This window comes from Oryctolagus cuniculus, chromosome 11 (assembly GCF_051225735.1).
Source record: "Oryctolagus cuniculus isolate XC-2025 breed Fujian yellow rabbit chromosome 11, ASM5122573v1, whole genome shotgun sequence".
Taxonomy (NCBI): Eukaryota; Metazoa; Chordata; class Mammalia; order Lagomorpha; family Leporidae; genus Oryctolagus; species Oryctolagus cuniculus.
In genome coordinates, this window is record NC_142877.1 from 10,067,964 (window position 1) to 10,093,491 (window position 25,528).

Consider the following 25,528-nt stretch of genomic DNA (forward strand, 5'->3'; position numbering starts at 1 on the left):
AAGCGAGGAACAGCTAGCCGTCCCCCTCTCCCGGAACTTGGTACGGTCCGACCCGCCCCTTTCCGCGCGGCTCTTACGTAATTCCGCTTCCGGCGCCTCGCGCAGTTCCGCCATGGCCTCCACGGAAGGGAGTCGGGCGCTCCCCGGATCTCGGCGCGAGCCGGCGGGACGCGGGCGGCGACAGGACAAGTATTCCGTGCTCTTGCCGACCTACAACGAGCGTGAGAACCTGCCGCTCGTTGTGTGGCTGCTGGTGAAAAGCTTCTCCGAGAGGTAGTGCGCCCTGCCGGCCTCCTGCGGGATGAGATGAGCTGGCTTCCCCCGGCCGGGTGTCGGCCTTGGCCGCGCGGGGCGGCCCTGCCCGGCCTTGGGGTTCCCGCAGGAGGTCTTGGGGACGAGGCCAAGGTGACGGGAGCCGTGCGAGGAGAGCCGCGGCGGGGGCTGCTCGGGCTCGCAGGCCTGCCGTTGGGTTTGGGGGAGACACCCGCTTGTCTTTGTGATAAGCTCCCCCCCCCCCGTTCCCTCCGCCTCCCGGTTTTTTGTTTTTGTTTTTGTTTTTCTTCTTAGAAGGGTCTGGGGGCGAGGCTGAGATCCTCCCTGGGCGGGCCGCACCTGCGGCTGGAGCCGGGCGCCCCGCGCCGCTTATGTAAGCGTGAGGTTCGGGCGGCGACGGGTCCGAGCCCCGCTGGGCACGGGCGCCTTTCTGGAGAGGAGGGGGCCGCAGAGGGTCCTCCCGGCGCCCTGCCGGACGCTGGTCGTGGTTGTCGGGAGCTGCAGGGCCTCGGAGTTGGAATTGGGAAGTGTTACGCAATTTTTTTTTTTTTTTCAAGATCTAAGATCTTGTTACGAAGTAACTCGCTCTGCGGCGACAGAAACGATTCATGCTGTGGATACCTTTAAAGGTGGTTTTTCCTCTGAACACACAAACATAGCGAATCGTTTTGAATGTTGGGCAATTTTCCGTATGGCTGTTACCTTGCGTCTAACCGGATCCTTAGATACAGCTTCATTTCCGTGGCCTGTTTCTTTTTTTAAAGCTGTCCTTTTTCCTCTTTAGTTGTTGATCTTTTTATTTTGAATTCTGCAAGCTCTTTCCAAATTAGAGAAATTAACCATCGCGTAGCCAGTCTTGGTTCGGGTTTGTATTCTGATTTTGTGTGTTTTTATTTATTTGTTTGTTTGTTTGTTTGTTTTCTGTGAGGTTTTTCTGCTCATGGTTTCCGGGTGGATTTTTTTGAAAGTCAGAATCAGGTTCAGTAAGGGAAGCAGACAGCTGGGGCTTCAGCGGTCACCGGCTGCTTTCTTCGAAGTGGGGTGGGAGACGCGGCTCTGCGGGAACCCTTAGCGTGACCAAACTGAGCGCAGTGGGAGGCTGAAGTCACTGTTTTTCACTCTGGGAGAACGGACGGGTCGCGGAGACTGACTTGAGAGCCTCTGTGGGTGCCGTGTGTGCGTCTCCTGGAGCAGTTCTAGAGGAAACAGCGTTGGGCCGTGGGGTTAGGTCTGCCTTTGGGACAGCTGGGGAGACAGGGTGGAGATCACGTTTATCCGTGTAGTATGTGTGCCCACGTGTTGCACTGGCTTGTTTTCGTAATGCAAAGTAACATGTTAATTCCCAAGCAAGGATGTCTTTCATAATTCTGGTCTTAATTTTACGGTGTGGGAAAATGGGTACGATTTGAAGTAGTGGTTTAGAAGGTTATTGCCGTTCTAAACTGGTTTTTTTTTTTTTTTTTTTTTTTTGGACAGGCAGAGTGGATAGTGAGAGAGAGAGACTGAGAGAAAGGTCTTCCTTTTTCCGTTGGTTCACCCTCCAATGGCCACTGCGGCCGGCGCACTGTGCTGATCCGAAGGCAGGAGCCAGGTGCTTCTCCTGGTCTCCCATGGGGTGCAGGGCCCAAGCACTTGGGCCATCCTCCACTGCACTCCCGGGCCACAGCAGAGAGCTGGCCTGGAAGAGGGGCAACCAGGACAGAATCCGGCGCCCCAACCAGGACTAGAACCCAGTGTGCTGGCGCTGCTAGGTGGAGGATTAGCCTAGTGAGCCGCGGCACCGGCCTAAACTGGGTTTTCTTAGATTTATTACTGATTATTAATCTCGGGATTAAATTGAAAAAGAGTGATAATCAGCTGTGGAGTTTGACTTGAGTTACTGTTTAAAGTACTTTTTGAAGTTTTTGAAAGAGGTTTATTTATTTGAAAGATAGACTTGGGGGCCAGATTGTCCATCCACTGGTTCACTCCTCACATGGCCAGGCGGAAGCCAGGCGCTCCATCCGGATCTCCCACGTGTGTGATGGCCCCCAGCACTTCACCATCTTCTGCTGCGTTCACAGGCACATTAGCTGGGAGCTGGATTGAAAGTAGAGCAGCTACTGGGGGCCGGCACCCTGGCTCACTAGGTTAATCCTCTGCCTGTGGCACCGGCATCCCATATGGGCACCTGGTTCTAGTCCCGGTTGCTCCTCTTCCAGTCCAGCTGTCTGCTGTGGCCCGGGAAGGCAGTGTAGGATGGCTCAAGTGCTTGGGCCCCTGCACCTGCATGGGAGACCAGGAAGAGGCCCTGGCTCCTGGTTTTGGATTGGCATAGTCCTGCTGTAGTGGCCCTGTGGTGAGTGAACCAACGGAAGGAAGACCTTTGTCTTTGTCCCTCTCACTGTCTAACTCTGCCTGTCAAAAAGAAAGAAAGAAAGAGCAACCGGGATTCAAATCTGACTCAAAAACCGATCAGGGATGCCCGTATTGCAGGTGGCGGCTTAATCCGCGGTGCCCATGCGGGCTCTGAGATGTTTTACATAACTAGCATAGAGTCAAGGTTAAGAATTAGATTTCCAAAGGAGGCACGTGAAGATTTGAGTGAAATTTGGGAGTGTACGCCCACACACAAATTCTCTTCCTTTTTTTAATCTAAAAGGTATGTTTTCTGTGTGAGGGCTCTAATATCTTAGGACTTTACGGTAGTTTTTTTTTTTTTTTTTTGTTAGCAATGTATTAGGTTTTGGAGGTAAAGCACAAAATTTTGCTGTTTTCCATGTGACTCCTGGCAGTAGATCTTCTGGTGCTGGTGAAGAGTTCGTGATTTTAAAGATTGTCTGTAAACGTGCCAACGTTACCTCTGAGTATGAACACACATTTTTTTTTGCAGTGGAATCAACTATGAAATTATAATCATAGATGATGGGAGCCCAGATGGAACAAGAGACGTGGCTGAACAGCTGGAGAGGATCTACGGGTCAGACAGAATTGTGAGTGAGATGTTTTCCTGTCGTGTGAGTTGTGTTTGTGTTGTGAGGAGATGAGCTGTGAACAGTGCTTAAATTGAACCTGTGTGCCTGGAAACTGGAAATTTAAAGAGCAGCTTACGCTTGGAGTCCAGTACGTACTTACGGTGCTTGAAATAGACTCTGGAGTGTTGAGTCAGTGGTAACTTTACAGCAGAAGGAGGAGTATTTGGATGAAGTTTATCTTTTTTCTTTTTTTATGATTTTATTTATTTATTTATTTGAGAGGTAGAGTTACAGACAGTGAGAGGCAGAGACAGAAAGGTCTTCCTTCCATTGGTTCACTCACCAAATGGCTGCTACAGCCGGAGCTACGCCGATCCGAAGCCAGGAGCCAGGTACTTCCTTCCGGTCTCCCATGGCTGCAGGGCTCAAGCACTTGGGCCATCCTCCACTGCACTCCCGGGCCACAGCAGAGAGCTGGCCTGGAAGAGGAGCAACCGGGACTGGCACCCGGGGCCCATATGGGATGCCAGCGCTGCAGGCGGAGAATTAACCTGCGTCACGGCGTCGGCCCCATTTTGTTTTGTTTTTTAAAAGATTTTATTTATTTGAGAGGTGGAGTTACAATTTTATTTTATTTATCAATAAATAAATAAATTTTATTTATTTGAGAGGGAGAGGCAGAGAGAAATGTCTTCTATCTGCTAGTTGGCTCCCCAGATGGATGCAGCAGCTGCAGCTGGGCTGATCTGAAGCCGGGAGCCTCCTCCAGGTCTCCCCTGCAGTGCAGGGCCCAGCACTTGGGCCGCCGTCCACTGCTTTCCCAGGCCACAGCAGGGAGCTGAATTGGAAGAAGAGCAGCCGGGACTAGAGCTGGCGCTCATATAGGATGCTGGCACTGCAGGCAGAGGATTAACCTGTGTCACAGCGCCAGCCCCTAGAGTTTATTTTGTAGTGGCTTCATAAATTTTATTTTTGGTCATTGTTCTGGATTTATATATGTTTCGGTATACTCCTGATATCCTTTTTGGATAATTCTTGGGCCAAAAGCATGCGGTTAAAAGTGCAGATTTAGAGAACACATGGTAGGCATTGGGTCTTTTTTCGGTAATTTATATTGGTAATTTATCGTGGATCAGAGTTTCTCTGACTTGACACTTTTGACGTTTGGGATCAGGTAATTCTTTGCTGTGGGATGCTGCCCTGTGCATTGTAGGATACTTAGCAGTACCTGGATTCCACCCACCAGGTGCCAGCAACACCATCCCTTCCCAGCTGGCAACCAAAGATGTGTTTGGGGGCAGCATTTCATTTCTCCCAGTAGAGAGCCATTGGTGTAAACAGAGAAGTATCTTGAAACACCTTTAGTGATGGTTGGATTTCAGGAAATGGTAATCAATCATAAACGGTCACCAGTTCCAGATACTCTTGAACCTAATATAGAAGCAATAGTTTATCCAACTGAGTGTCAGGGCCAGCGCTGTGGCGTGGTAGGTGAGGCTGCCGCCTGCAATGCCGGCATCACATATGGGTGTGGGTTCTGGTCCCTGCTGGGCCACTTCCAGTCTGGCTCTCTGCTGTGGCCTGGAGGGGGCAATGGAGGATGGCCCAAGCCCTTGGGCCCTGCGCCCACCTGGGAGACCCAGAGAGGGCTCCCGACTTCAGATCAGCACAGCTCTGGCCGTTGCTGCCAGCTGGGGAGTGAGCCAGCAGATGGAGGACCTCTTTCTCTCTCTCTCTCTCTCTGCCTCTCCTCTCTCTGTGTGGCTCTGACTTTCATGTGAATGGATAAATCTTTGAAAAAAAAAAAAAAAGTGTCAGCTGTAGGTCTTGGTTGGTGGGCTGACTTTAAGGGAAATGTGTATGTGCTGAATCTGTCCAGTGCTGTAGGTTTGTTTCAGATTGTCTCACAAACGAGTAGATCACAGGCGGTCACATCTCAGGTTCCCTCTGAAAACCTCCCAGTATACAGGAATACAGAAAGAGGTACAAAGTTGACCATTTTCAGTCATTTAGCAGAGATTTCCAGTGATACTAAGTTCATATTTTGGTCAAAAGTTCCCCAGTTTTTCTTCGAGAATCCCTGGGCCACAGGCCCTGATTGGCATTTCTGTGTATAAAGTACTCGAATGTTGTGTTTACATAGACTGTGGCAGTATTTGAGCACGTCTGTCAGCATCTCAGCCGTGGGGTGTGATTGGTCACTACTTTTAGGGACTCTCGCTGTCGGTCTTCCATATTCTAAAACACGGTTGTCCTCAAAGAGTTCCATTTTCCCTGTCAAGCCAGTAGAATTCAAATAATGAGAAAACAGTCATTCTTAATTTTTTTGCGGTGGCCAGTAAGATTCTCTCTGAGAGAATAGTCAGCACAGAAACTTGTCAGCTGCCTTTCAAACTGGCAAAAAGAACAAGGACCACGTGCTTTCGGAAACGCTGTAGGTGAGGAAGCGGCCAGCAGGCTCAGTCTCTTTGCAGGTGTCCCTGGCTGGCTGGGAAGGAGCAGCAGTGAGCTCACACCCGTGGGGCCGCCTGCTGAACCCCTGAGTGGGCACCGAGCAGGCAGGACGCCCTGGGGCACTTCCGCCTTGCCACGTGGGCGACTCCTGTTACCTTTGCTTCATGTAGTTTGTTTCATCTTCCAACTCATTTCCTCCAGATTCGCTGAGGTATAATCAGTAAACAAAAGCGTGTGTGTTTACAGTGTGCAGTGTGAAGTGGTTATCACAGCAGGTTAATGACCTCATTCATCACTGTGTTACTTGGCCTTCTGTGTGACATCGCGCGTCTGAAGCAGGTGAGGGCACTTGAGATCTGTACTCTGAGGATTCCAGGTGTACAAGGTAGCATTAGTGTATCTGTAGTAGATCCTCAGTACTACTAGTTTGATATTATTTTGTGACTTAGTGTTTTAAAAACCTGTTCTGGGCTGGCACCGCGGCTCACTTGGCTAATCCTCCACCTGCGGCGCCGGCACACCGGGTTCTAGTCCCGGTTGGGGCGCTGGATTCTGTCCCAGTTGCTCCTCTTCCAGGCCAGCTCTCTGCTGTGGCCAGGGAGTGCAGTGGAGGATGGCCCAAGTCCTTGGGCCCTGCACCCCATGGGAGACCAGGAGGAAGCACCTGGCTCCTGGCTTCGGATTGGTGCAGCGTGCCAGCTGCAGCAGCCGTTTGGGAGGTGAACCAACGGAAGGAAGACCTTTCTCTCTGTCTCTCTCTCTCACTAACACTGCCTGTCAAAAAAAAAAAAAAGTTCTGATAATAAGATGTAATACATGTTCATATATTTAAAACATCAGACATGACTATAAATTTGAGAAATTTGATTCCTTAAAATATTAAGCCCAGAGCCAGCATTGTGTTGTAGTGAATAAGGCTGCGCCTGTGACGCCAGCATTCCACATGGGCGCCTGTTCATGTCCTGCTGCTCCACTTCAATCTAGCTCCTTCCTGATGACCTGGGAAAAGCAGTGGAAGATGGCCCAAGTGTTTGGGCCCCTGCACTCACGTGGGAAACCCAGGTGAAGCTCCTGGCTTTGGCCTGGCCCAGCACTGGGTGTTGCAGCCATCTGGGGAATGAACCAGTGGCTGAAAGATCTGTTTCTCTCTCTCTCTCTCTCTCTCTCTCTTCCTCTCTCTTCCTCTCTCTTCCTCTCTCTTCCTCTCTCTTCCTCTCTCTTCCTCTCTCTTCCTCTCTCTTTCTCTCTCTTTCTCTCTCTTTCTCTCTCTTCCTCCCCCTCCTCTCTCCCTTTCTCCCTTTCTCCCTCTCTCCCTTTCTCCCTCTCTCTCTCTTTCTGACCCTGACTTTCATAATACATAAATCTTTTTTAAATTAAACCTAACTATCCCAAAATATTAGAATATACTGTCTTTAACAGTATCGGTACCCCAGCCAAACAGTTAATTAGTGAAATAAGAACTGCAGATGGCATGTAAACATGAAAAAAGTAAACTGAGCCTCACTGATGAGAGAAGCATTTCAGAATAGGAGGAGAGTATAATTAGCCTTTCAACTTGTTTTGACTTTTTAATTTTTTGAGGGATAAGACAGAGAGCCCCTATTTGCTTGTTCACTCCCCAGATGCCTGCCGTAGCCTGGGCTGGGTTGCGACCAAAGAAGGCAGCCAGGAACTTAGTACAGGCCTTCGTGTGGGTGGCAGGAACCCAGCTTGCACCATCGCTGTTGCCTCCCAGGGTCTGGATTAGCAGGAGGGTGGAATCAGGAGCTGGAGCCCCAAGTATCAACCCGGTGCTCTGCTCTGGGGCGTGGGCATCCTGATCAATGTCTTTAACCTTTGGGCTGGCCCCTACTTTAATTTTGTTCCTTCCTTCTAACTTTGTGTTTTTGGAAGTATGGCAAAACTCGGATCCTGTTGATCTTAATATAAATTGCTAATTGTTTTTCTGAAGGATCACCTGGCAATATAACTTTCAAAAATATTTATACCTTTGTTACAGTGAACATAAAGCAGATTAAAACCTTGGCACGTGTAGTATGTTTTTAAGTATAGTCACATAACTTGAAATATTTTCTGCTCATCTTTTTTGAATACTTTCAGTGATAAAAGTTTTTGCGGGAGTCTTGTCCGACTGTAGTGTTTGATGAAGTATTTCATACGCAGCTGTGCCAGAATGCTTGAAGGAGGGTGTGCTCAGAGCTCCTGCTAGCACTGCGCCTGAATCCCCTGCCTGTTCCTCATGTCCGCCCTACGCGGGGAGGGTCTGCTTTGCCCCCTTGCCTGCCCTCGTTCACACCGCAGAGGAGCAGTGAAGCCGGATTCCAGTGAGGCAGTGCGGCTGCACCTGCCGTGCCATCTGCCTCCCCAGGAAGGGGACAGCAGATCCAGGCCAGGAGGAGAGGCTTGGGGAGTGTGGGACAGTAAAAGTTACGCACACGAAGTAGAATCAACTGGAAATTACTACAATGTAAATTTCATCATCTGTACCCCAGTTCCTTCCCCAGGGGCGGCCTGGCCCGACAGTTCAGCGAGCATTTTTCTGCATATATGTGTACCTTTTGTACACTACGTTGTGTAAGACTTACTTACAGGGCCAGCACTGTGGCGTAGCAGGTAAAGCTGCCACATGCAGTGCCGGCATCCCATATGGGCACCTGTTTGAGTCCCTGCTGCTCCACTTCTGATCCAGCTCTCTGCTACAGCCTGGGAAAGCAGTAAAAGACGGCCCAAGGCCTTGGGTCCTGCACCTGCATGGGAGACCCGGAAGAAGCTCCTGGCTCCTGGCTTTGGATCGGTGCAGCTCCGGCCGTTGCAGCCAACTGGGGTGTGAACCAGCGTATGGAAGACCTCTCTCTGCCTCTCTCTCCCTCTGTAACTCTTTCAGATAAATAAGTAAATCTTTAAAAAAAGAAAAAAGACCTATTTATTTATTTGAAAGGTGGAGTTCCAGAGAGAAATCTTCCACCCGCTGGTTCACTCTGCAGTGGCTGCAATGTCAGAGACTAGCCAGGCTGACGCCTGGGCCTGCCACATGGATTGCATTCCTCTGCTTTCTCAGGCACCTTAGTAGGGAGCTGGCTCAACTGTGGAGGAGCCGGGACTCAAACCAGCACTCGTGGGATGCCAGCGTCACGGGCAGCGGCTTAACCTGCTGTGCTACAATGCCACTCACGTTTTTGCCTTTAACTGGCAGTTTTCCTGTGTCATTTTAATTCTATCTTGGAGATCTTTTCACCAGATCACTCTATTTCTTGTAACTGTTCTATAGTGTTATATGCAACATTGTTTAATACTTTATGTAACTGTTGAACATTCTGAAAAATATGAGTAATAAAGTAATCTTTTAAAATTTTTTTCTAGCTGAAACAGTTAAAGTAGATATCAGATGAACATTAAAGATTTTATTTTTCAGGGCAGATATCAGATGGAGTTAGTATTTTATCAGTATTGAGAGACAAAGGTTTCCTCATCTGCTGGGACATTCCCCAAAACGCCTATGACAGCCAGCTGGTGCTGGTGCTGGTGCTGGTGCTGGACCAGGCTGAAGCTGGGAGCCAGGAACCCAAATTAGTTTTCCCACGTGGGTATCAGAGATCCAGCCACTTGAGCCATCACCTGTTGCCTCCCTAGGTTCCAGGAGCAGAGCCAGGAGTCAAATGCTCACACTCCAGTGTGGAATATGGGTGTCCAGGCCATGTCAACCACTAGGCCAGATGCCTGTCCCTGACGTAGCTTGTTGTCTTTCTGTCTTTACGGACCTGTGACTGAATGTCTTGCTCTCTGTCAGTTCTTATCAGAAAGGAATGTGTTTATCTGTTACTGTTCCTTCCCAAGACCTGCAGCAGGCTGCCTGAAGTTCAGAATTTTTTAAATTTAATCCAGCTTGCATTAAACCGGAGGTGCTTTGTTGAGGAACTGCGATCTGAGGCAGCCTGACGCCCACCGGGAAATGCGGAAGTGGGCAAGACATGGTCCTGGTGAGTCTGCCAAGCTGGAGTCAGACATTTGGCAAACTTTTGGGATGTTTTCAGCCTAAAGGAAAAAAGCTGAACATTGCAGTAGGGATCCAAGTTTGAAGCAAAAAGGTTAGAAACCTTTTTGCTAACCTTGTAATGTCATCAGATCGCATGAATTTGTTCAAGTGTAAAATCAAGGGGCTGCCGCTGTCAGTTAGCCACCACCCACAACACCAGCATCCCATACTGGTGCTGATTGTCCAAATCCTGATCCAGCTCCCTGATCATGTGCCTGGGAAAGAAGCAGAGGGTAGCCCAGGTGCTTGAACCCCTATACCCATGTGGGAGACCTGGATGAAGCTCCTGGCTTCAGCCTGGCTGTTGTGGCTATTTGGGGAGTGACCCAGTGGACAGAAGATCTCTCTCTATAACTCTGCTGTTCGAGTCAATAAATAAATATTATTTTTAAAAGTCTGAAAGTTGATGGAGGAAGAGTGATATCAGCATTTAAAATTACAAAGGGAATTGAGAAAACAAACATGGTATCAGTCTGAGAAAGTGAAGAATAATGGGTTAAAAGACTCAATTTCTTTAGGAAGAATTGTAAATATTGTTTAAAAATCACGAATCAGCTGATAGATGTGAAGGCATATTGTTTAAAATGGCAAATGGTGTTTTTGGCGCTGTGGCCTGCAGTGCCAGAATCCCATATGAGCACTGGTTCGAGACCTGACTGCTCCAGTTCATAGCTCTCTGCTATGGCCTGGGAAAGCAGTAGAAGATGGCCTAAGTGCTTGAACCCCTGCACCTATGTGGGAGACCTGGAAGAAGCTCCTGGCTTCGGATTGGCCCAGCTCTGGCCATTGCAGCCATTTAGAGAGTGAACTAGCGGATGGACGATCTTTTTGTCTCTCTGCCTCTGCCACTCCGCCTTTCAAATAAATAAATAAATCTTTAAAAAAAAAAAACGGTGCATGGCCCCAAAAAATATGTTTAAAATTTTGCCTGTAGGGTTAGAGTTATACAATGTCACTTTTTCTTAAAACTAATGGTTTAGGCCGGTGCTGTGGCTCACTAGGCTAATCTTCTGCCTGCGGCGCCGGCACACCAGGTTCTGGTCCCAGTCTGGGCGCTGGATTCTGTCCCGGTTGCTCCTCTTTCAGTCCAGCTCTCTGCTGTGGCCAGGAAGGCAGTGGAGGACAGCCCAAGTCCTTGGGCCCTGCACCCGCATGGGAGACCAGGAGAGGCACCTGGCTCCTGGCTTCAGCTCAGCTCAGTGCACCAGCCGCAGCGGCCATTGGGGGTGAACCAACGGAAAAGGAAGACCTTTCTCTGTCTCCCTCTCTCTCACTGTCCACTCTGCCTGTCCAAAAAAAAAAAACTAATGGTTTGGTACCAGATGCCTTTTTTTTTTTTTTTTTTTTTAACCTGGGCAAAACATGTGACACACACAGTGCCTTGAGGCCTGGTGTATGTAGGTAAATTTGTTAAAAGAAGTATGCGCTTACGTGAATGAAATACAATTAAAAATAGTTGGGTTTTTCTTTATTGGTGTTAAAACTTTACCATTTCTTATTCCTGCAGCTTCTGAGACCTCGAGAGAAGAAGTTGGGGCTAGGTAAGGAGAGCTCCCAACCCCTCCCTCATACCTGTTAAGATTATCCAGTGTGAATTCTCCCGTTTGGGAACAGGGCCAAAATGCAGTAACCTCCTGTGAGGGTTCGTAATGATCGTAGTGACGTTTCAGTGGTTTAGCTTGGGTTGCCTGTGTCAGTCAGGGCCCACTGAGGGAAGCAAGACCTCCCCGGCGTCAGTCGGTGCAGGGGATGCAATGCAGGGACCCCGACCAGCGGAAGGAGTTGCTGAGAAGCCAGAGGGAGCAGTGGAGCTGAGCTGCTGAGTGTCGGAGGTCACCAGCACTCCTAGGCGCGGGGCTGCAGGGGGAGGACGTGGTGTTTTTAGGGCCTGGGAACCCAGGCCACCATAGGGAGCTCTCGATTGTAGATGGGCTGTAGTTGGCAGGAGCTGGAGGAAGAGACAAAGAAGGGAGGCCACTAGGTGTTTCCCTCTCCCTCTCCGCCTGTACCTCCCAGAGCTGTGGAGGCCCGGGACATGTAATACCTTGTGTACAGCACCGCGTAGGGTAGGGCCAGAGGGTGGGTGTGAGGGCAGTGCATTGCCTTAGCTGCAAACCTTGCAATATCTTTTAACTTACAGGTGCAGAAAGTTTTTTTTTTCCCAAAAAAGATTTATTTGTTTGAAAGAATTACACAGAGAGGAGAGAGAGAGTATGAGTGCACACACGCATGCTAGAGCTTCCATCTGATGGTTCACTCCCAAATTGACCGCTACAGCCAGAGCCGTGCCGATCAGGAGCCAGGAGTTTCTTCCAGATCTCCCACGCGGGTGCAGGGGCCCAAGGCATTGGGCCGTATTCTGCTTTCCCAGGCCACAGCAGAGAGCTGGATCGGAAGTGGAGCAGCCAGGACTTGAACCGGCACCCATATGGGATGCTGGCACTGCAGGCCAGGGCGTTAACCCGCTGCGCCACAGCTCTGACCTCTGGGTTGGTGTGCTTCTATTGTAAGATTTGGGAATATAGAGAAAGCTCTGCAGAATTGAAACCTACTCTCCTGGAGGTCATCAAATATTCGGGGTATCTGAATCCAGGAAGTTCTTTGGCATTGAAAGTACCTGAAAATTGCCGTGAAAGTTGGCAAGACTTTGTGCTCAGTGACACACAGAAACCATGGATAGTTGGTTCAGAGTGTTCAGAGCGTTCAGCATTGCCAGTAAAAGGACTTGTGATGGTTTGAGGCTTGGAAATGCGGAAGCCCAGGTCTTGCTCCTGTCAAGTCCTTGAGTGAGGGACTTTTAGGCATGAAGATAACTGAGTAATTGCTGGCTACATCTTTGACCTCAAATGCTGGAGCAAGGACCTAGTGTACCATGCTTACTGAATAAAGATACTCTGTGGACTGTTTTTGTAAACATGGATTTGGAGTCTTGGGAAGAACAGAAGCAGAGACGCTTGTTGGGTGGTAAGCCAGGAATCAGAAAGTAGTGTCTCGGGGCCAGTGCCGTGGCTCACTTGGTTAATCCTCTGCCTGCGGTGCCGGCATCCCATATGGGCGCCAGTTCTAGTCCCGGTTGCTCTTCTTCCAGTCCAGCTCTCTGCTGTGGCCTTGGAGGGCAGTAGAAGATGGCCCAAGTGCTTGGGCCCTGCACCCCCAGGGGAGACCACGAAGAGGCACCTGACTCCTGGCTTTGGATTGGCGTAGCTCCGGCCGTAGTGGCCATTTAGGGGGTGAACCAACAGAAGGAAGACCTTTCTCTCTCTCTCTCTCTCTCACACACACACACACACACACTGCTAACTCTGTCAAATTAAAAAAAAAAAAAAAGAAAGTAGTGTCTCAGATAAAAGTGTAGATGAGAGAAGGGATTGACTGGTTTGAATCTAAGCTTAATAGGACTTAATTATAGTTTAGAAATCATTGGTAAAGGCCAGAAAACAGAAGACCATCCCTAGACATATGGGGAGAGGGATCGGGTGATTGGTGCCATTTCTTAAGTGGCCTGTTGCAGAGTAGGGGTTTGGGGGGGTGATTTTGGGATGTTGTGTTTGGAGTTTGAATCTACCAGTGGAGAGAACAAGTGGGAAGCTGACAGTAGAATATAGGGGTCTCTCAGAAGAGCACTGGCCTCTGCTGTGTTGTGGGCGGGCACGGGAAAACCACCAACAAAAACAGGTGTTTTAAACCATCAGTGTGCAATCATTTTATAGAATGTAAGATTTTTGTATCATCTCTATGCTAAACTGAAATATAGGTAAGATCTTTTAAAATACAAGCTTAAAAGATTTGTTTACTCACTTGAAAGGCAGAGTTATAGAGAAGGTAAAACAGAAAGAGGAGACCATCTGCTGGTTCTTCTCCAAATGGCTGTTAACAGCGGAGGCTGGGCCAGCCCAAAACCAGAAGCCTGCAACTCCACCCAGGTTTCCCACACTGGGTGTCAGAGCCCAGACACTTTGACCATCTTCCACTGCTTTCCCAGGTGTGTTAGTGGGGAACTGCACTGGAAGTAGAGCAGCGGGGTCTGGAACTGGCGCGCATATGGGATGCCCGCATCACAGGTGGCGGCTTGACCCTCTGTGCCACATTGCTGCCCCCAACCCTTTTCTCTTAAGTTGGCTTCTGGATGGGAAGTGGGTTTCGAGCTGCTTTCTTGACCATGTTCATTATACACATTTACCGCATCCTGCTACTAAAAGTTCCCAGTTTAGAGGACTAATGTTTGCTTTTCAGGTTTGAAGCAGTTCCTTCCCTGTTTTGATGTGTTCTAAAGCATTTCTGGTGATTCTCTTTTATGGATATAAATACTTTGATTTTTAGGAACTGCATACATTCATGGAATGAAACATGCTACAGGGAACTACATCATTATAATGGATGCTGATCTGTCACACCACGTGAGTGACAGATTTCTTTAATGGCTATTTGTGACAGTCTTAGCCTATTTTACTGACTTACTTACTATTTATTCTTTCTAAATTTCAGCCAAAATTTATTCCTGAATTCATTAGGTAGGTACTATTTCTAACATTGGAGAGAATTATGATTGAAACTGTTGATCTTATGTTGATTTTGGCTTGTTAGATTAAAATTGCACATGCTATTTTAAGTTTTATATCAAAAATACATATATTTGAACCTAATTAAAATGTAGATCTGACACTGTAATGATATGTATATATATAAAAGATTTATTTTTATTTATTTGAAAGAGTTACTCAGAGACAGGAGAGGCAGAAAGAGAGAGGTCTTCCATTTGCTGGTTCACTCTCCAGATGGCCACAACGGCCAGAACTGAGCTGAAACCAGGAGCCAGGAGCTTCTCCCAGGTCTCCCACACGGATGCAGGGGCCCAAGCACTTGGGCCAACTTCCACTACTTTTCCAGGTCACAGCAGAGAGCTGGTTCGGAAGTGGAGCAGCTGGGACTTGAGCAGGCACCCATATGGGATGCTGGCACTGCAGGTGGCGACTTTACCCGCTGTGCCACAGCGCCGGCCCCACTGATTGTTTTATGACCCATTCATTTACCAAAATTAGGAACCTCTGGGGCCACTGTTGTGTAGCAGATTAAGCCACCACCTACAATGCTGGCATCCCATGTGGGTACCGGTGTGAGCCCTAGCTACTCCAATTCTGATCCAGCTCCCTGCGAATGTGTCTTGGGAAAACAGTGGAGGATAGCTCAAGTACTGGAGCCCCTGCACCCACAAGAGAGGTCCTGATGCAGCTCCTGGCTCGGGCTTTGGATTGGCCATTGTGACTATTTGGGGAATGAACCAGCAGATGGAAGATCTCTGTAAATCAATCTTTCAAAAAAAAAACACAAACAGCCCCTTTTAGTAGTACCATCAATGGAATGCTAAACATGAACACACCCTTAAATAAATAAAATTGGGGTCGGCGCTGTGGCTCAGCGGGTTAATGCCCTGGCCTGCAGTGCTGGCATCCCATATGGGCACCGGTTCAAGACCCAGCTGCTGCACTTCCGATCCATCTATCTGCTATGGCCTGGGAAAGCAGTGGACGATGGCCCAAGTCCTTGGGTCCCTGTACCCACGTGGGAGACCTGGAAGAGGCTCCTGGCTTTGGATTGGTGCAGTTCCAGCCAACTGGCCAACTGGGGAGTGGACCATCAGATGGAAGACCCCCCCCCCCCATCTCCTCTCTCTGTGTCATTCTGACTTTCAAATAAATAAATAAATCTTAAATAAAAACTAAAAACAATAAAATAATACTCAAGTATTGCCAAAGAAAATGTATATTGCTCTAACCTTTTTGGAGAGTACCTATTAGAATGCAAAGTGCTTGTTGACTGGCAAATCCAGTATCTTCCACGTTGAGAGTGATAAATATAAGTCTACGACTTTTTGTAGCAGTATTCGTTGTGGTTCTGTTGGTGGAGACTAGGTTGGGCCCTACCGTGGAAACAGCACAGAGGTGTACAAGCCCTTTTTGCAGCTGTTAAAGGGAAAGGAATAGACCTCTGTTGACCTGTGGGGATGTTTTGAAAAGAATAAAAAACAATTCAGGCTTGAAAATCCCACTTTGGAAGACTTTTCAGTAGTTCTGTTTTCTTAGCATTTAGCTTTTTCTCTGCTTCTCTTAAAATTTCTGCTGGTTTAGCTTATGAAAATTTCTGTTCAGTGCTCACTAGCTTTTTAAAATGGACAGCTAATTCAGTTTTTCCTACAGGAAACAAAAGGAAGGGAATTTTGATATTGTCTCTGGAACTCGCTACAAAGGAAATGGAGGTGTCTATGGCTGGGATCTGAAAAGAAAAATGATCAGGTGTGTATATTGCTGTGATCTCTCCATTTGCTCAGATACTAGGAATGCATTCATAATGAGCATGGGGATTAAATCCCCTGTTGCTCCGACATCTGCGAATCAGATGCAGCTGCCAATCAGGAGCCCCAGCTCACTTCCCACCATCAGTTTTTCCTGTGATTAGTTGTCTTTCATTGTGTTTCATTAGGTGATATTTGGCATAAACCTTTGAACCTTGTTTATGATTTTATTTTGCAGAGGGCCAGCACTGTGCCATAGTGGGTAAAGTCACCACTGGCATCCCATACGGGTGTTGGTGTGAGTCCCAGCTGCTCCACTTCCAATCTAGCTCCCTGCTGATGCACCTGGGAAAGTAGTGGAAGATGTCCCAAGTGTTTGGGCCCCTGTCATCCACGTGGGAGACTGGGAAGAAGCTCCTGGCTTTGGATCCGCCCAGTTACAGCCACTGTGGCCATTTGGGGAGTGAATCAGGGGATGGGAGATCTCTCTCCCTCTCTTTCTGCCTCTCCCCCTCTCTCTCTGTCTCTAACTGTGCCTTTCAAATGGATAAATAAGTCTTTTTTTTTTTTTTAATTATTTTTTCAGAACTTCAGTTCTGATTTAAGTAAATTATTTATATTTTTGTATTAAGTAGGGTTTCTCCCCACATTTATATTTTTACTGTTTTAATAAGATCAATTCATTATTTCAGCTTTCTTTCGGCAGCCAAAGTAGTGGAGCTTTGGAATCGCATAGATAACTACCCTTTCTTGCTGCCTTTGGCGTCAGCTCTGCCATGGGCTGGCTGGTGGTTCCTACGCTGCCTTCAGCGTCAGCTCTGCCAACAGGTCCACAGTGCTGCGCTCACGCCTCTGGTGTGGGGGCTGGCTGTTGGCTGGTGCATTTCTGTTCTTCCTGGACGTGGCCTCTTCAGAAGACCAAACCAGCTCCTTCCGTGGGCCTCTGAGGACACTGTCCAGGGTGCAGAGACAGAAGCTCCAAAGCCTCTTGACTCCTGGGGTTTAGGGGTCCCTCAGGACTAGCTTTTTGGTCAGAACATCCCATAATCAAGGGGTGGGGAAAGGGAATTCACTTTTTGAGGAGAAGACTCACAACGAACTTCTGACCATTTTTAATCTGCCTCACCTACTTCCTGGGGTGTTGGGAAGGTGAGGTCAATCCTACCATCAGTATATTTTGTCACCCACTTCATGAATCCTGTGATCCTATTAAATTAATCGATTGCTTAACTGTTGAACCTTAGGACAGTCATTTAAAACATTTAAGAGCCTTTATCTTCCCTGAAATGAATAGATTGGTTAAGATGTGGTTTTTAACTCTGCTGAACATTGGAATCATAGGAAAAAATTAAGTACCATTGCCCTTGTTCACATCCATACCCTTTTCTCTGACATATGCATTACTATTTAAATGAGGATCTGCCAGGGTGTATCAAAAGCATTGGCAGTTCCTGTAGGCCTCCCAGGTAATTCTGTTGTGCAAACCAGTGACTGATCTCTAAGGCCTCTCTGAATTTGGTCATTCATATGTTAACTTAAAATAGGGAGTCCCAATCAGAGACAAGTTGCAACTGTATCTGAAAAAGATTAAAAAAATTTTTGAAAGGCAAAGTGAGAGAATCTTCCATTCTCTAGTTCACTCCCCAAATGGCCATGATGGCCAGGCTGGGGTATGCTGAAGCCAGGAACCAGGAATTGCATCCGGGTCTCCCATGTGGGTGACAAGAACTTAGTACTTAAGCCTTCATCCATAGCTTCCAAGGCACACAAACAGGAAACTGGGTCAGAAGTGGAGTAGCTGGGACAGACTGCACCAGCAGCAGCCTAACCTGCTGCACCACGTGCCCCCTTCCTTTTACAACCTTTTAGTCGGGTGATTCAGTTGTGTTAGTTGTTTCTGTTATTAGTTGTTAATGTTTGCATGCCTTCAAGTATAAACTCCAGGTCTCAGAGCCCATTTTAAAAATGCATTACCTTGAACAGATGCACAAATAGGCACACACCATCTTCTGCTTAAATCCATTTGGGAGGATAAACTATGTTTCTGGAATATTTTGACATCTACTGGAAGGGAAGGGGCAAGTGTTTTTGTTAGCCCTCACCCCAGCTCTGTTCCCTAGCCTTGGTCTTTGTGTAAAGATCTTTGCCAGGCAGGCCTGGGCTTTGTCTCCTGGCTACCCCAGGAAGTTCTGAGTCAGAGCCCCCTAAACTGCTATACTGCTGTACTAGGCACTTTCTCCAGGCTCTCGCCATCTTTTTGAGATGTTAATGAAAGCTGTTAGTCTCCTGCAGTTTGTCACTGATTGAGAGTTTAAAGCAGTTGCCCTGCGGTCATTGTTAGGGACCTAGGAGTTCCTTTCCCCAGGATTCATCTGCTGACACCCTAGTGTTGGTGTTGGGTTTACAGCCCGTGGGAGGTAATTAGATTTACATGGTAATGTCTTGGGGGTGGGGGTCCCAGGATGGGATTATTAGTGTCCTCCTGGGTAGAGACTGGAGAGCTTGCAGGTGAGGCCTTGTAAGGCAGGAAGAGGGCCCCTTAGCAGGAACCAGGTCTGCCAGCGTTGGTGCTGGATTTCCCAGCCTCCAAAAGCAGTGAGAAATAGGTTTTCCTTGTTTAAACCATCCATGCTGTGGTATTTTGTTAAAGTAGCTGAGCAGACTGAGTCACGGAGTGAGCTTTTGGTCACTCTCCCACTGGCCCACCTTTCTCTTTCTGTGGGCGGGACAGGGGTCGTGTTCATAGACCTAGATGGAAACTCTCTTTTTGGGCCGACGCCACGGCTCAATAGGCTAATCCTCCACCTTGCGGCGCCGGCACACCGGGTTCTAATCCCAGTCGGGGCGCCGGATTCTGTCCTGGTTGCCCCTCTTCCAGGCCAGCTCTCTGCTGTGGCCCGGGAGTGCAGTGGAGGATGGCCCAAGTGCTTGGGCCCTGCACCCCATGGGAGACCAGGAGAAGCATCTGGCTCCTGCCTTTGGATCAGCGGGGTGTGCCGGCCACAGTGGCCATTGGAGGGTGAACCAACGGCAAAGGGAGACCTTTCTCTCTGTCTCTCTCTCTCACTGTCCACTCTGCCTGTCAAAAAAAAAAGAAAAAGAAACTCCTCAGCAACCCCGATCTCTTGCTGTCTGACCAGACATCCGTAATCTGATAATGACGTTGATAAGAGTTTTAGTGTCTGTTTTCCTTTCTAACCTCAAGTTCAGAAGAATGGTTACATTACTAGTCCCTTGTGAATTTCACCATCAAATAATACAATCCCTATTTTCTGAAAATTGAGAATCAGATATCCTTCCACTAAATATTTCTCTTTGTTCTAGAGAACTAACACTTTTCTGAAATTAGTTTTGCATTTTTAGCACTCTTGAAAATATTTCTTGTTTAGAAATTGTATTTTATGAAGAAAATTTGGATGTTTTGTTTGGCAGCCGTGGGGCCAATTTTATTACCCAGATTTTATTGAGACCCGGAGCATCTGATCTAACAGGAAGTTTCAGGTACAGTGAAAATTTCTATTTATAATTTGCCTGAGTGTCTGTGTTAAAATGCCTATTTTAAAGAAATGCTTTTTCTTTCTACTCTGTTTTTGTTCTGGAACGCTAAAAAGACTGAAGCTACTAATGGAGTATAAATATCTTAAAAAGAAATGCTGTGCTTTTTCTTTAAGAAAGCAGAAGGCATAACTTGGGTGAATATGCTTGCTAACATGAGTATTAAGGCTCAGGTTTACTCAACGTGCTGACAGTGATGAGGCATCCTGGCATTTCCCTGCCATTTATGTAAATAGTGGCCGCACTGTCCACAGAATATAAAATCTGTAGTATTTATGTAGAGGTCACTCAGTTACCTTGTTCTCCATGTTTAATTATTTTCCCCCTTGTTTATCTGGACCAAAGGTTTGTGTTTTTAATGTATGGGGTGTGTGTGTGTGTGTGTGTGTGTGTGTGTGTGTGTGTGTGTGTGGAGAGAGAGCAAGCGAGCGAGCAAGGAGCGAAGGTGGTACAGTTGCCCTGAGCTACTTTATCTCACCATGCTGTGGACTGAAGGTTCTGGGGGCTTTCAGGGAGGGGTCCTGTAAGTACATCCCTTCCGATCCAGATTTGCAGCAGAGGAGTCCTGTGTGCTCTGCCCAGGTGTCTTAGTGCCGCGTGGCATCGCTGGGCTGCGGTTGTGGTTGTTTGGAACGGAGACCCAGCGCAGCAGGGAGAGTGGAAGCACCTCAGTGCCATCGGAACCCCGGGGGGGGGGGGGGGGAGGACACTGTGAGTTGTTTGGTTCTGCACAAGTGGCAGGGCAGCCAAACAGATTAAAAATGAATCATATTAATTTCACAGTTTCAAAAATAATTTATTGTCTTCCCATAAAAGTAATGACTTATTAACTACATGCCTTAAAGTTAGCTTGTTACTGGACAGAGTTGCTTGTCATTAAATCCTTAGATTTAGGAATTGGTTGTGTTTTACAAAATAAGAAAAAGACTGAGGAGATACAGTCTGGCATAACAGCCATTTAACAGCAAAGAATACCTGGGTCCTAATTCTATTTAAGGAATCATTTGCTTCACACTTACGATTTTACTTACTTTTAAAGATACTGTGGGAGAGCAGAAGAGAGAGAGTTGGCAGTGAGGAGAAATTAATGTCTTCAATAAGATGACTCTTCAAAGAATTCATAGCCTAATCCCAATTTTGAAGGCAGTACCAAGATACTGTACCATTACTGTCTTTCCCACCCAAATCCCAATCCTCCCTCTGCACTTAACATCATTTGGTGTGTTACGTCTTTACTCGGTTTTTAGTTTACTCCAATACACTGCTGGCTAAATACTTGTTGTTTGAGTAAATATTGCTAATGTTATGTTCTCAACTTTCAATAGTTTTTCCAAATTTCTTAAAAGAATCCTTGCAGAATCTGTATAGATAAAGGAGTGTGTACATTAAGCTCGCTCAGGTTCTTCTAAGGGCTGTGCTGTTGTCTGATGCCCACTCAAAAGCCTCTTGAAAAGGTAGAGGAGCCTTGGAGGAAGCTTAGGGGAAACTGTGAGTTCAGAGACGACCCTTGGGCTTTGTAGCTCTGAGTGGCCTTACCCTCGAACAGAACAAAGCTATACTAAACCGCTCCTCCTGGTTTTAGTTAAAAATTAAATAAAAAATAGTATAAATTACTGCCTTCCTACCCACTGAGGCTCTAAACAGATTCATCCTAGAGAGACTTCGTCTACTCCAGGGAGTTTCCTGAGGAAGTGTTGGGAAATAGAACTCGGGCGCACATGTTGATTGGGGAATGCCTGCTCCTGAGCTCCGGCCTGTCTGTGGCGCACTGCTGCTCCACCGTCATCTGTCAGCTTGGCTGTTCAATAGTTAGAACAGTTTCTCCTCTTTCAACTTGAAACATAGTTTAAGGCAATAAAAAAAATTAATGGGAGGTCCTTTATCAGATTCATTTTATCACAATTTATGATTGTGTAACAGGAATATGATTCTCTAAAAGATACTGAGAGTTCATTTTCAAAATTACTCCAAAATATTTAGGAAATATTTCATGGCCTTGTTCAAGACAAATGTATCACAGTCGTCAACTGTCTGAACATTTCTGCATTCCAATGGCTAGTGAAAGTTTGAGGCTTTATACATACCAGTGAACCTTTGTTTGAAAGTGCAGGACCCGTGTACACAAATGAGTGTGTTTATATAGGTGTTTACTATTTTCTGGTTTCTTACAGATTATATCGAAAAGAAGTTCTACAAAAGTTGATAGAAAAGTGTGTTTCTAAAGGCTACGTCTTCCAGATGGAGATGCTTGTTCGGGCCCGGCAGCTGAATTACACCGTTGCTGAGGTACGCAGCTGGCACCAAGTAACATGCCACATTCTGAATAAGAGAAAGCAACAGTAAGGTTTAGATTTCTTATTTAAAAAAAAAAGTAACCTCCATAGCTATGAAGTTAATAGAGCCTACCAAGATTTAAGTAGAAGGAACTTTCCTTTCAAATGATGGAAAGTAGCTGGCACCTCCTGCGCCCCGGTGCTACCTTGTGGTCAGCGTCACGGGCTGAATCTGCCGCCCTCCCTCATCAGCCTGAGGCCCTGAACTGCACACTGAGGCCACTGCGGCCGTTCCCTGTGAATAGACCAAAGTGGCCAGAAGCCTGGCGCAAGGTGCTGGGACATTCACAGTAGTCAGGACTGGCTAGTGAGCTTTCTGCAAAGACTTCATTTAAGACGAAAACTTAAAACAAGAAAACAGCGTCCCTAAAATGCTAGTTCTCTTGTAGAAGTTACAGGATTTTTTAACTTACTGCTAAGTCACAGCAATGGCTAAAAGAGGAGGGTCATTTTACAGTTTTAAATTTGTACTTAATTTGAAAGGCAGGGAAATGGAGACAGAAGATCTCCTATCCTCTGGTTCACTTCCCAAAATGCCCAAAACAGCGAGGGCTGGCCAAGCCGAAGCCTGGGTTTCCCAGGGGGTGGCAGAGACCTGAGCGCCTGAGCCGTTTCCTGCTCCTGCCCAGGATGCACATTAGCAGGAAGCTGCAATCCCAAGCGTTGCTGGGACTGGCCCTGGCCGGGGTGTCCCGAGCAGGGCCTTGACGGCTGCACCAGACTCCATGCACGTGGCTTTACTTGGCAATAGGATAGTTCCCTGAAACCTGCTGCCTCACAGCTGGCCCTGTGTAAAGACCGGAGCTGCAGAGCTCCCAGGTCTCCACTCCTGACCTTACCTGAGAACCCAGGACTGCAGGACTCAGCCTTGGTCTGTTGTGTGAGTCACGGCGGCCTGCAGCTCTGGACGTCCTGTCTGGTGTCTTGAAGACTGACTGTACTGTTTTCTCAACTAGGTTCCAATATCATTTGTGGATCGTGTTTATGGTGAATCCAAGTTGGGAGGAAATGAAATAGTCTCATTCTTGAAAGGATTATTGACTCTTTTCGCTACTACATAAAAGACGGTTGCTCCTTTGTGCTTACCATGTTCATGTGAATGTAAGCAAGAGAGCAGCCTGATTACTGCTGTCTGTAAATGTACTCTTAGAGCATGAAGCAGAAGGGAAGGTGAATCCCATGCAGATACATTTTGTGGAAAAGCTCCATTTTATACTAAAAATTAAACAATTTCAAATTTACTGGTTGAATGGGCAATGTTCTCCACTTTGATTTATGTTTTGCTGTATTAAGACCTATGAATAAATGTATATGGATTTTTTTTGCATAAAATATTGACTTCATTAGAGCATATGAATCCAGAATTTCTTACATGAGAAAGTGAAATATTCCCTATATAACCTGGAGTCGTAGTTCTTTATACCTAGATTGTACCAGAAGATATAGGTTAAGAACATTCATGATTTCTGTATGAATTAAAAAATACAGACATCTAGCCTTTCCTTAAAATAATGTCTCCAGCTTCTCACAGCAGATTAAAGAGGACACTTGGAGCACACTGTTGAGTTGGGTTCTTTCTAGCTGCTGAATGGGGAGCCGTCTGCCAGTGAAGTGTGCAGCGTGTGGACTGGGAGTTGGAAGGAAGCGGGGCAGCAGTTAACTGCACAGTGTCTGTCTTCTCTGTTGAGCATAACCTCTATCAATAAGGAAGTACTGGTAACAGGCATAAACGTAGCAGTTACAGCGATTTTTACACATTTTACTGAAAACATTTGTTTTCATGCTATTTCAAGACCCTCCACCGAGCTCCTGTATCCTTACTAATATGACAGAATCTTCCCAGTAGCTCATATCTCCTGTCAGTTAAACTGCTGGGTAAGTTGCTCAGTAAGGCCAGGGCGAAAATCCCACTTACCAAGCTTCTCTAAAGCAGGTATTGAACCACAGAAATCGTAGCATAGCTTTTGGCTCCTGTAGTGTCTATGAAATGAGTAATGACAGTATGCTTAAGGTCAAGTGGACTTTTCTTTGTAAATAAATGTCTCAGCTATTTGTCATATTTAGTGAACAGGGATCCTAATAACTACATTTTCCTGAAGGCCTTCCGTTTTCATTTGTGTTTCTCTCTGACCCTACCAGAAACGAATACTAGACTTACAAATGCTTGGCACCATTTTGAACATAAATCCTCTTCGTCTTCATCGTTGAACCTGTAATACACATTCCAGTAAGAGCCACCACTGTTGTATTCCCTTTTGCCCAGAGCTGTTCAGCTGGCCCACCAGGGAGCCTGGGGTAGTGACTTTTCCTCATCAGTAGCAACTGGAAAATTAATTAGTGCTTGTAAACGTGGTTTTGAGTTGTAATAATAGAAGTGTGATATCCTCAAGTGTCTGGGATATATTTTCTTTACCCTAAACCCAAAGTTAAGTGTTCAGTGTCCAGTATATGGAGCAGAAATGAGATAACCCCGCGACCCTCGGGGCGCTCTCCCGCCTCCCTAGACGAGTGACTGCCCTCGTCACAGACTCTGTGGGCGTGCGAGTGCGGAGTGCGTGCCAGCAGGGACGCTCTCGCACCGCTGGGAAACCACTTAGGAAGGAACCTGGACTATCTAGATGCCTTTGGGTGGTGCATCTGGTGACTGAAACACCAAAGTCACTCTCAACACTGACATCTGAATCCAGCATCTCTCTTGCTTCACAAACGTGGCCAAGGATGAAATCCAGATGTTCTCCGTTTGTGCTTGTGCTACCGTTGTACGGAGAGCTGTAGCAGGGAAACGCAAGGGACTCCGGTGTCGTCCGCGCTGACTCTGGCCTGCCCTCCGGAGTCAGCGGGCAGTCTCCGGGCCTTGGCGTTGGGTGGCTTGCCTTTGCCTCCTCCGCCTTTGCCTCCGTTGTCCACTGCGATACTGACTTGGCTTCTGCAGATGTACTTTATCACAGTTCGGGAGTTGGTGGCCTGCTGGCGTTCGAGCAAAGACCGATTGTTACACTTGCTGACTGAGGTCTTGGGCAGGGAGCTCCGTGTAACCGTTCACGCCGCTTGCAGTGGAGTTGGCTTCACTGGGGATGTGCCGTACGGTGTGACCCGCTCTCACTGCAGCTGGAGCAGATCACATAGTGGACTCAGGCGTGGGTCAGCACCATTGGCACTTAGGTTCAGTGCGTTTAACCGAAACTCAAGACGCAGTCTAGCGTAGATGCCTTCGGGAACGGGAGGCGGCCAGGCAGCGACTGGGCTGGACGGGAGCTGACCGAGTACCATCCTCACTGTGCAGCCCCTAGGGCTGCGGAGCACGGGGCGTGAGGCTCCGCGCCCCCGCGCACTGGGGGTCCCGTCTGGTCTCCTCGGGCCAAGGACGAGAGCCCAGACTGTGAGGTCCCGGGACAGCAGCAGCCTGCCCCGTCCACGGAGCGCCCCGCGGGGCTGTGCCCCGTCCACGGCCGAGCCGGGGTGTGAAGCACGAGGGCGGGAGGCGTCCGGAGCCTTCCCGCTGCTGCCCAGCCCAGGAGCGCGCGGGGCTGCAGGCACGTGGAGCCGCCCAGGCGCCCCGCGCACCCTCCCGCCAGATGTAGTCCAGGCCCATCTGGGCCCGCGCAGGGATCCCCAGCACGGCCACCTGACTGAGTGC

General features: G+C 47.7%; 2 protein-coding genes and 1 long non-coding RNA gene across 7 annotated transcripts in view; 2 read left to right on the plus strand and 1 right to left on the minus strand.

Annotated features, from left to right (window-relative positions):
- Positions 1–99: 99 nt before the first annotated feature.
- DPM1 (dolichyl-phosphate mannosyltransferase subunit 1, catalytic) lies at positions 100–24,280 on the plus strand. Of its 5 annotated transcripts, none has more exons than XR_016215766.1 (9): positions 100–273; positions 3,146–3,245; positions 11,222–11,255; positions 14,035–14,111; positions 14,200–14,225; positions 15,909–16,004; positions 19,393–19,504; positions 21,730–21,844; positions 22,848–23,449. XR_016215766.1 is itself a non-coding variant. In XM_008250430.5 (9 exons), the coding sequence occupies exons 1-9, from the start codon at positions 113–115 to the stop codon at positions 24,097–24,099; spliced, it is 816 nt and encodes a 271-aa protein (XP_008248652.2). In that variant the 5' UTR covers positions 100–112; the 3' UTR covers positions 24,100–24,280. The 5 variants fall into 5 exon arrangements, 4 of the variants coding, with proteins under 4 accessions (XP_008248652.2, XP_069907790.2, XP_008248651.2 ...); XM_008250430.5 differs by lacking the exon at positions 22,848–23,449 and adding an exon at positions 24,031–24,280 and having other exon boundaries at positions 19,367–19,504; XM_070051689.2 differs by lacking the exon at positions 22,848–23,449 and adding an exon at positions 24,031–24,280 and having other exon boundaries at positions 19,436–19,504.
- Positions 100–25,528, plus strand: part of ADNP (activity dependent neuroprotector homeobox) — a 59,486-nt gene continuing 34,057 nt past the window's right edge. The window contains exons 1-8 of the mRNA XM_008250426.5: positions 100–273; positions 3,146–3,245; positions 11,222–11,255; positions 14,035–14,111; positions 14,200–14,225; positions 15,909–16,004; positions 19,436–19,504; positions 21,730–21,844. The gene's annotated coding sequence lies outside the window, so the exon portion shown is untranslated. The remainder of the gene's footprint in view (positions 274–3,145; positions 3,246–11,221; positions 11,256–14,034; positions 14,112–14,199; positions 14,226–15,908; positions 16,005–19,435; positions 19,505–21,729; positions 21,845–25,528) is intronic.
- LOC103345623 (uncharacterized) lies at positions 21,689–22,868 on the minus strand. The gene is made up of 2 exons (XR_007914124.3): positions 22,731–22,868; positions 21,689–21,877 (listed from the first exon to the last, which is right to left on the minus strand). It is a non-coding gene; the product is annotated as an uncharacterized LOC103345623 (long non-coding RNA).

Coding starts and splice junctions, on each gene's coding strand:
- DPM1 (XM_008250429.5), top strand. CDS start 113: ATGGCCTCCACGGAAGGGAGTCGGGCGCTCCCCGGATCTCGGCGCGAG. Junction 3,246..11,221: donor TCTACGGGTCAGACAGAATT/GTGAGTGAGATG, acceptor TTATTCCTGCAG/CTTCTGAGACCTCGAGAGAA. Junction 16,005..19,366: donor CTGAAAAGAAAAATGATCAG/GTGTGTATATTG, acceptor TTGCATTTTTAG/CACTCTTGAAAATATTTCTT.